Here is a 10,879-nt window from a genome sequence, read left to right as displayed (position 1 = left end):
CCTCAAAAGAGGGTCAAATGCAGCCCTGTGCTGTTCAAGCAAAGACAAGGTGGTAGGCAGGAATAAGCAATTCAGAAACAATGTAACGATTGCAGAAAGGGACCACACCAGGAGACTCAGACTGGATGTAGTCAGGTTAAAGCTGAGTCCTTCCAAACCTGAAGGAAGTCAACCTATGATAGCTTGAAATGGGAGCTTCTTGTGGTGGTTTTAACATATGTCCACCAATTTATCGACATGTGTTAAAAGTCCTCTCCTCAATAGGCTTTTCCTCTTTCCTTGAATATGAGCTGGATTTATTTACTTGCTTCTAACAAATGAAATGTGGTGGAAGTGTACATGGATGATTTCCAAGGCAAAGTCATAAAAGACATTGTCACTCCTACCTTCACTCTTGTATCGCTCAGTCTGAGGAAGTCAGCCAGCAGCCTGCAAGACAACCTAGGCAGCCCCTTGAAGAGGCCCTGTGGGGAAGAACTAAGGCCTTCTGCCAAAAGCCACCTCTGACTTGCTGGCTAAGTCAGAGAAAAAGCATTCAACTTTCTTTAACTTGTGAATACATGAGCCTTCAGAATGAAGACCCAAAGATACAGGAGACATTGTCCATTTTTATGCTTAGGTTCAACAAAATATAGACATCCATATGGGAATATGATTGGACAAAAAGGGTTTGATCTAAGGTTAATAGACTGAGTGGGGAAAGCCCACAAGGCCTGCCCGTCTAGATTCTTCTTGGCCTCTCTGAGCAGCATTCCTTCCTCCTGGGTGTGGGGCAGGGCCCTCTCTGGAATGGAGATCTTAAGGACCTACAGTCAAAAAAGTTAGGCCAGATAATTTCCCTAGGACCAGTTTTTACATGGAAAGATGGAGGGAAAGTTAGAGTGACATTTTCAGGCTTTATGGCTGACTTTGACCAAAAGGGGCTCTGGTTTCTATGACCCGCCTTGGGGAAGAGGAATTCTAGTTTCTATGGCTAGCCTCGGGAGAGGATGGGACTGAGAGACAGGAGGGGAGGAGAAGAACAAAGAAAAATTTTTGCTTCTGAGGTTGCATCTAAGTCCTTTATTTTGGGGTACTATTTTCTGAGCCCCAGCATAGCAACAGACAGCTAATATGCTAATGCAGGGCTTTATCTGTATCACTGTGCTGTGCTGCCTTTGGTGTGAATCATAAATGCCCCCAATGCTACTGAGAAATTGATGGATGACAGATGATAAGGAAGAGTGTCTGAAGGAGAGGATGCTATGCTTCCTCCGCAGCACACGTGGTCTCATCCACCTGCCTCCTTTGTATATCACTGTTTTTCTTGGTTCTTTTGATTTCTTTCTCCATTCCTTTCTGTTCTTATTCTGTGTCATTAGCAGACACCATCTGTTACCTCCTCATCTGCCACTCCTGTTTCCTCTTAACAGGACACCAATTTTGTTTGGAGTGCCATATGCCCTGGCTGGTCTCAGCTAATGTGGTAATTCTATTCTCCTTGCCAGTGACTGATCTAGGGGTGGGCATGCAACAGAGAAAATGTAACAGGAGGTCTTCTAGGGGCTCCAAAGAAATGTCTTCCTCTCATCTAAAAGAAGCACATGCTACAAAGAGAAATCTATTTTCCTTTCAAGTTTGAACAGTGTCATCAGAGGACATTATACTTGATTTTCTGCAGCTGTCACGTTGCATGGGGGAAGGCCAAAGAAATGGCAGAGATGTGGAGTCAGAGCTCTGACATTGCTAAGACTGTGTGACCTTTGGGGTAGCCCTCCTCTTGACTTCTTGGTGAGTGAGACACCAATATTTTTATTGTTATACCACTTTCGCAGGTATTCTATTACTTGCTGTCAAAAACATTCTAATGGATATATTTTTTCTTCCTTTCCTTGCTTTTTCTTCTCCTGTTAGGAATATCAAGAAGGCTCCAAAGTTGTTGCTTTTTTTTTTCTGATTAAGGGCATTTTGGGATAAAATGACTTTTGACTTGTGGTCAAGAAAAAGTGAAAGTAGGCCGGGCGCAGTGGCTCACGCCTGTAATCCCAGCACTTTGGGAGGCCAAGGTGGGCAGATCACCAGGTCAGGAGATTGAGATCATCCTGGCTAACACAGTGAAACCCCGTCTTTACTAAAAATACAAAAAAAAAAAAAAAAAAAAAAAATGCCGGGCATGGTGGTGGGCATCTGTAGTCCCAGCTACTCGGGAGGCTGAGGCAGGAGAATGGCATGAAGCCGGGAGGCAGAGTTTGCAGTGAGCCGAGATCATGCCACTGCACTCCAGCCTGGGTGACAGAGCAAGACTCTGTCTGAAAAAAAAAAAAAGAAAAAAAAAGAAAAAGTAAAAGTACATTGTTATCTTGCACAGTAAGAAATACAGAGGTGTGTTATTATAGGTGTTGGATTTCCTATAGTCCTGCTTTACAAAATTGAGGTTAAGTAACTTGCCCAAGGTCACACAGTTGGTCAGTGTGGATTTGAACCCAGGGGTCAAATTCCAGACTCTTTGATGCTAACCTCTATACATTACTACCTTTTGTCTGAGCTCACTTAGTTTGGATGGGCTGATGCTTTTTCTTTAGATGTGGGCTTGATATTCAGGTATGGGCAATTGATACATTTCATTCCTCTGGCCATATGGACTGGTTCATTGTTGGACATGTGACTCCAGTTAGGTCAATGAGTTTCCACCCTAAGCCTTTTCTGGAACTATATATAAAGCGAATCTATATCAAATAACATTGCCAAACTAACAGTTTGTACACATGGAGCTGTTTCCAACCATCACTGTACCACAGAAAGAGCCAATCCGCAAAAATATAATCAAAAGAGACAAATGGCTCGTGCTGACGTTATATGACCCTGCATCCAGCCTAGCGCAATCCCTACTGACTTTTCAGTTATGGGAGACAATGCATTCCTTCTTTTTGCTCAAGCCAGTTTGAGCGGCATTTTTGTCACTGAAAGACTTCCTAGGGGCTGAACTGTGTCTCCTTAATTCATATGTTGAAGTCTTAACAGTACCTACTACAGTAGCTCAAAATGTGACTGTATTTCCATAGGATCTTTAAAGAGATAAAGTTAAAACGAGCTCATCAGGGTAGGCCCTAATCCACTATAACTGGTGTCCTTATAAAAGGAGATTAGGACACCGACACACACAGAATGGGAGTTGGCCATGTGAGGATGAAGCAATGAGGTGGCCATCTGCAAGCAAAGGAGTGAGGCCCTGGGAGAAACCCACCCTGCCAACACGGTTGTCTTAGACTTCCAGCCTCCAGAATTGTGAGGAAATCAATCCCTTTTGTTTAAGCCACCCAGTCTATGGTACTTTGTTATGACAGCCTGAATAAATTAATACAAGACTCTGAACACTTTCTAAATTCGTATCTGGAGGTGAGGGAGTACATGTTGCAGACTGTCAAATAGAGACTTGGCTCAGTCAAGATGGGATAGGGGCAGTGAGGACCTCTCGATTTTGGGCAGGAAGCTGGCAATTTCTGTTGTGCAGTAATAGCAAGGCAGTGGTGAAACTATCCTATTTTCTCTTGGTGCTCTGACCATGAGGCTACTGAAGTTGAAAGTTAAAGAGAGATGGTAGAAAAATGTCAGGCTGATGGAATTAGATGAATTTATTCTGTAGCCTTCGGTTAGGTCCTACCAGAAAAACAAGTTTTGTTAGAAATGGGCAATCTGAAAGGAGCAAGGGAAGAAAAGACAGCTTTGCTACAGGAGGCCCTTTCTTCCTACAGCCATCAACTTAGAAAGTTAGATGTCCCTGGCTGGGTGTGATGGCTCAAACCTGTAATCCCAGCACTTTGGGAGGCTGAGGCTGGGGGATTACCTGAGGCCAGGTCAGTGTGGCCAGCATGGTGAAACCCCATCTCTACTAAAAACACAGAAATTAGCCAAGTGTCTTGGCATGTGCCTGTAGTCCCAGCTACTTGGGAGGCTGAGGCAGGAGAATCACTTGAACCTGGGAGGTGGAGGTTGCAGTGAGCCAAGATGGTGCCACTGCATTCTAGCCTGGGCAACAGAATGAAACTCTGTCTCAAAAAAATTAAATAAATAAAATAATAGAAAGTTAGATTAGATGTCTCTGAGCTTCGCTGAATTGAAAAGTGGGGTTCTCTGTTATCAACTAATATTACTTCTCACAAAACCTAGGGTGTGGAAAACATATCAGAAGATAAGATAGGAGTCAGAGAGAAGCTTCATTCCTGTTCTTTTAGGCTTCTCCCAAACATCTTGCAGACATTTAGCAGCCTGAGAAGGGTGACAATGGTCTCCATTGTAAAGAGTCACCCATCAGACATAACCAAGGGGCAAGGGCCAAGTTATCTGTGCTTTAAGGGTGCTGGTTCTGCCCTGGGGCAGCCAGCATGGACAACACTAGGTTGAGGACTAGGTGGGATAGCAGAGCATTAGGGCCTGTGCTGAGACAAAAATCCCACAATAAAGGGTCTGGAATCTAGGACTGTGACCAAACATATTTGACTTGGGCCATCAGTCAGTAGAGTTGCCTGATTTTTTTTTTTCTCTTTTTTGAGATGGAGTTTCACTCTTGTTGCCCAGGCTGGAGTGCAATGGTGTGATCTCAGCTCACTGCAACGTCCGCCTCCTGGGTTCAAGTGAATCTCTTGCTTCAGCCTCCCAAGTTGCTGGGATTACAGGTGTGCACCACCATACCCGTCTAATTTTGTATTTTTAGTAGAGACAGGGTTTCACCATGTTGGCCAGGCTGGTCTTGAACTCCTGACCTCAGGTGATCCCCCACCCCAGCCACCTAAAGTGCTGGGATTACAGGTGTGAGCCACCGCGCCTGCCCGAGTTGCCTGATTTCAAACCGTATAGTTACATTGCCCAAGAAACTGCAAGCTTGGACCAAAAAAAGGTGGCAATGGCTCAACTTCCAAAGCAATTTTCCAGCTCCTCTCATCTGCACCAATGGCAGTGGGCTGTGTGGCTTCAGAGGGGAACACTTCCTAATACCTTTCTAGGTCCCAGTGGTTTGGGTGGTGGGCGGGATGGGAGGTTTACCTCCTTCTGCCCCATTTACCTGACAAGTGCAGGATGAGGCAAGTGACTCAGGTTTGATTAGTATCATTTTCCATCCCCCTGATCCCAGTGATTGGTTCAGACCAACTAACTGCAATGAGACTCAATCCTAGGGTTGTTTTGCAGGAACTGTTGGGAAAGTGAAGCACTTCATCCTTCAGTTGCTAAATTAGCAGAATAAGCTTCAGGTAGGATGTTACTCTGTAGAAAGAGCTGACTGAAAAGGAAGTTAAAACTGAGGACTGTATAACTGGGAAATATATACGTGGAGAAGGATGTTAAGTACTTGTGATGGTGGTTGAACCTCTAGGATCCAGCAATGCCTAAAGTGATTGCTACTTCTGGATTTCTCAACTTTTTCATTACACGAACTAATACATTTCTCCCCCCACTTCACTTTTTATTGTCATTTTCTCACTGAAACTGCCTTTCCTCTCTTGCAAAGGAATTTACTTGCCTCATCTGGCACTTGGGTGCTGAGGACAGAAGGAGGTAAGTACCCCCCAAAATCAGCAGGATCCAGAAGGGTATTCGGAAATGTTCTCCTCTGTGGCCACATGGCCCACTCCTACTGGTGCAAACGAGAGAAGCTGGAAAATTGCCTTAAATGTTGCCCAGATGCCACCTTTTTTAATCCTTTCCTGATTTCTTACCTCCTTCTCCTCTTCCTTCTTCCTTCTCCTTTCCTTACCCCCTAGATTTGCTTGCGTCAGTTGGAATGGTATTTTTGGCTCTTATAACCAAGACCCATGAGTAATACAGAACTCATCAACACTCTTTACACTCTTAAGCAGTTGGAGACCTAACCAGATGCCTGGACACCGGGGACACAAACTGGAATAAAGTTGAATGAGAAGTGGACTGTGTCTTCAAGAAGCCCTCAGCATTGTGAATCGTGGACATTGTACAGTGTGACACGTGCCACACTCACAGTGTGTATAGGGTGTGTTGTGGAGAAGGGGTCCTCATTTGGACTGAGGAGTTAGCGAAGGCTTCCAGAAGCTGAGTAGGAACTAGAAGTAAGGACATTTCAGGCAGAGGGAATAACCGAATAAAGACAAAGGAGTGTCAGATGGCACATTATTCTTCATTCTGGAGACCCCGAGTAGTTTGATATGGCGGGGACGGAAGGTGCCTTTAGAAATGTGAAGGCAGATGGCGCCAAGGGTAGGAAAACGTCAGACCATGGGGGACCTTTGTCCTTCAGGTGTAAAATCATTTAAAGATTTAAGTGAGGGAAAACGTGCTCACGTTTGTTACTAAGATGACTGCTTTGGCTGCAGTGTGGAGGATGGATTGAAAAAAAGCAATTGTTATCTTACCATAGGATCATGAGAATCTCTCTTCAATAAATGCGAGAAAGGGCAGTCTGTTTTTCATGATATACTGATTGCCAGCATCTTGACAGAAGGGCTATGGCAAAACCGAGAAAACACTATCAATATTAGGCAAAAAAGCAAAACAAAACAAAAGAAAGGAAAACAAAGATCTCTCTAGCCCCAACAGTGCTAATTTTTGCATACCCAGCAATTACATTTCTAATGAAAGTCATTGCTGCCAAAATCAATCAGTATAAATGTTGGAGACTCCTTTCTCTTTCCATGAAAAGCTTTTACTATTTCATTTCACTAAAGCTTAACGAGAACTTCGGGTTTATGGTTCATTCTAGAGCGATCCACCATAGGCGTCTTTAAGATGATGGTCAGGGAAACTGTCATTTAATTTCAAGGAAGCTGTCATTTGATTCTATTCAAAAACTAGGCAGTACACATCAGCAGGCAATATAGTCTGATACTGTGACCTACTTTGTTGGCTGAAGCCTTCCACTGTTCCTGGAAGGGAAGTTATTTTTGTTTCCTTTCATCTCTTATTCACATACATGGAATATACACATTGGTTACTCTAGAAAACACATGGGTAGTCCTAGAGCAAAATGGGTTTCAAGGTTATTTAATTTATGCCTCTTAAAACCTCAGACACTTTCCTCCCAGTAAAATTTCATGTGGTATACAGAACTTTAAAAAAAAAAAAATTCATCTTCTCCTTACTTCTCCTTACCACCTACTTTTTTCTTTCTTTTCTTTTTTCTTTTTTTGGATAGAGACAGGGGTCTTGCTATGTTGCCCAGGCTGGTCTCAAATTCCTAGCCTCAAGCGATCCTCCCGTTTTGGCCTCCCAAAGTGCTGGGATTACAGGTGTGAACCACTGCACCTGGCCTACTTTTTTCCCTTTCAAGAAAATACAGTACTCCAAGGCCTGAGTGACTATGAAATTTCAACTTTTGTGCCTTTGTACTCTTAGATACCATGTTTGTTTTGTTCTTCTGCAAGATTACACTAAAATCCACTTTTCTTGTATGTATACACTATTTAAAAAGTTTCACACTCTCTTAGGGAAGCCACTGGCAACACATCTTCACAGTGTCCGTGGAGAAGGTTATGTGATTTAAGAAACACTTGTGTCTATACCATTTAATATTTAGGAATTTGTTGATTTTTTAGGATCTTTGGATGAATGAGTTTTTAATTTTATCCAGCTTATTTAGAAGAAATTGCCATGCTTGCTTTAAAAGGGTTTCTTCTCGGATCCCAGCGGCGCCGAGAGTGTCACGCTGCGCCCCCGCCCCGGGGTCGGTCATGGTCTGCGCCTGCGCAGGTCCCGGCTTGCTCGCAGTCCTGCGGGGCGCCGGCGGCGATGGGTTGGGGAAATGGACGCCTGGAGAACGGAAATCCAGTTATCAAAATGGACTCGGGAAGAGAGAACCTAACAGAACAATAACAATGGAAGAAATTGGGAACATTATCACAAAGCTATCATCCTGCCAAACTCCAGGCTCAGATGATGTCACAGGTTAAAAAATGCCCTTCATGAAAAAGATCTTAAGCAACAGGATAGATTCAGAAGCTCATGAAAAGAGGCCACCAATACTTACATCTTCAAAACAAGATATATCACCTCATATTACAAATGTTGGTGAAATGAAGCATTACTTGTGTGGCTGCTGTGCAGCCTTCAACAACGTCACAATCACATATCCCATTCAGAAGGTCCTCTTTCGACAACAGCTGTATGGCATCAAAACCCGGGATGCAGTACTTCAGTTGAGAAGGGATGGATTTCGAAATTTGTATCGTGGAATCCTTCCCCCATTGATGCAGAAGACAACTACACTTGCACTTATGTTTGGTCTGTATGAGGATTTATCCTGCCTTCTCCGCAAGCATGTCGGTGCTCCAGAGTTTGCAACCCGTGGCGTGGCGGCAGTGCTTGCAGGGACAGCAGAAGCAATTTTCACTCCACTGGAAAGAGTTCAGACATTGCTTCAAGACCACAAGCATCATGACAAATTTACCAACACTTATCAGGCTTTCAAGGCACTGAAATGTCATGGAATTGGAGAGTATTATCGAGGCTTGGTGCCCATTCTTTTCCGGAATGGACTCAGCAATGTCTTGTTTTTCGGCCTTCGAGGTCCCATTAAGGAGCATCTGCCTACCGCAACGACTCACAGTGCTCATTTGGTCAATGATTTTATCGGTGGAGGTCTATTGGGTGCCATGTTGGGATTCTTGTGTTTTCCAATTAATGTTGTAAAAACTCGCATACAGTCTCAGATTGGTGGGGAATTTCAGTCTTTCCCCAAGGTTTTCCAAAAAATCTGGCTGGAACGGGACAGAAAACTGATAAATCTTTTCAGAGGTGCCCATCTGAATTACCATCGGTCCCTCATCTCTTGGGGCATAATCAATGCAACTTATGAGTTCTTGTTAAAGTTTATATGAAAAAAACCATCAGTTAAGTGCCATTTATCAACTGAATAGACCTTCTAAGAAGAATGCAGTTTGGCCTCTTTCTTAATTGGCCAAATACAAGTTCGTGTCATAACTCCAGGCCACAGTGAGTTACGGGCAAAGCTGTTTTCCTTAAGCATCAACAAAACAGAATAAAAGGTTCCAATAGGAAAATATAAGGGTTTTGTTTTGTTTTGTTTTGTTTTGTTTTTATCATTACCTAAGAGCTTTAGGCTAATTGCCTGGTAAATAGCTGTCCATCTGATGGCCTTTGACAGGGAACCTAATCCCCAAGATAAGATTCTTTTTCTCAAACCAGTCTTGAAATCTCCTGCATTAAAACATAAGTTGCTATGACCGGCCAGAGAGAGGGTCCTCAGGGGCCAGGGGCTCCTCAGGCTTCCTTTGTTACTCCATTGCTTTCTTCTGTGCCCTCAGGAGCAGCTGCAGAGGATAGTCTTCATTAAGCTCAAGCATATGACAAAGGGGCAGAACAGAGAAGAAAAACAGCTTATTATGTAGAGGCTTTTCATGATACATTGCTTGTATTAGTTTTGAAACTAATCACCTATTGGATAGTCATTATACTATTTCTATTTAGATATGGTAGATCAAGGAGCTATGAAAGTTCCCGTTTTGCTTTCTAGGTTTGAAAGTTTTCTGTTTGATTCTGACTGTGACCTTCAACCCTTCCAAAATATTCTTATGTTAATTTCACTTATTTCATTGCTGAAAGATGAAGGGACTTAAATTTTGTTATAGGTGTTCCATCCTGTTAAGAAGTTTTCATATTGTGTATAGATCAAATTCTGTTTAGCTTGGTTTCTTTGAATTATTGATGCCATCTCAGCAAAGGTCTGTGGTTATTTTTCCCGTGGAGTAGGAGTTGGTCATATTCAAGCATCCTGTTCTCTTAAAACTCTCCTTTTAAAAAATAAACACTTCCATAACATTTTGTTTTGTAAGTCTATTAATGCAATCCCACTTTTTTCCCCCTAGTTTCTAAATATTACAGAGTGGGGCGGGGGGCGGGAAAGGCTCAGGATAGTTTTCACCCCATAGTATTCGCTGTCTTTTATTTTACTCTTGGAAATAGAGACTCCATTAGGGTTTTGACATTTTGGGAACCCAGTTTTACCATTGTGTCAGTAAAACAATAAGATAGTTTGAGAGCGTATGATCTAAATAAAGGCATTTGAAGGGTTAGTTTGAACTCTAAAAGTAGGTAATAGCCAAGTAGCATTCTCATCCCTTAACAGACGAAAACTTCTTTGTCAAAGGTATTAGAAAGTGTGAAAATATTTTTTCCAGATGAAACTCATGCCACTTCCAATTGACTAATGAAATATAAGAGACAGACTGAAAAAGTGGATTATGAATCTTAAAACCCTTTCTGTAAATATTATGTAGCTAAAGATTGATTTCCAGCATCTGACATGATGGTAGGTTTCTTGTTAACCAGTTTTTCTTCTTTCTGGGTAATTGCATGTGAATATGTGCACATACTGACCAAAATAAAGGCCTCAACTTGGTAGTTTACTGAAAGTTTCTGGGCAAATAGTCCATAAAAGCTGTTTACCTCTAAATGCACTATGGCTGGTTAAATACAGTGAACATCCTTCTTCCAGCTGTAAAGGATGAAACTTATTAAGCATTAGCCAGACGGTAATAAAGCTAAATAGCCATATAGCAGCTCTGTCTGACAATGTTGTGCTGGATATTGCAGTTTACTTTCAAGGTGCAGATGTAAGGATTTAAAAAAAAATAATTTGGCACCAAGTAAATATGAGTAGCATCCTTTGGCCTATTAAATAGAGTCAGGATTTGAAGGGAATTGAGTTTGAGAAATGAATAAATAAAGGCACCTTGGTGCCTGACACCCTCATTCATGTGTGTGACTTTGAGCACTCACAGGCGTTTCCAGCTACTCAGCCCAGGGCAGGTGGGTTAGCCTGGGGTTATACCTTGGCCCTGGGAATAGACACCATTGGGCCTTTGGTTTTGTTGGGCTTCCTTTTGTTTTTACACTCCATACAGGTGGTAGAAATTTG

At 42.6% G+C, this 10,879-nt stretch overlaps 1 protein-coding gene across 1 annotated transcript; it reads left to right on the top strand.

The window, feature by feature from the left end:
- The first annotated feature begins 7,116 nt into the window (after positions 1 to 7,116).
- On the top strand, positions 7,117 to 9,007 carry SLC25A52 (solute carrier family 25 member 52). The gene has a single exon (XM_016933490.4). It carries the CDS (start codon positions 7,896 to 7,898, stop codon positions 8,817 to 8,819), a length of 924 nt encoding a protein of 307 aa, XP_016788979.1. The 5' UTR covers positions 7,117 to 7,895; the 3' UTR covers positions 8,820 to 9,007.
- Positions 9,008 to 10,879: the final 1,872 nt, after the last annotated feature.

The sequence above is a fragment of the Pan troglodytes genome, chromosome 17 (genome assembly GCF_028858775.2).
Source record: "Pan troglodytes isolate AG18354 chromosome 17, NHGRI_mPanTro3-v2.0_pri, whole genome shotgun sequence".
NCBI lineage: Eukaryota > Metazoa > Chordata > Mammalia > Primates > Hominidae > Pan > Pan troglodytes.
This window is presented reverse-complemented; position numbering and strand designations above follow the sequence as displayed.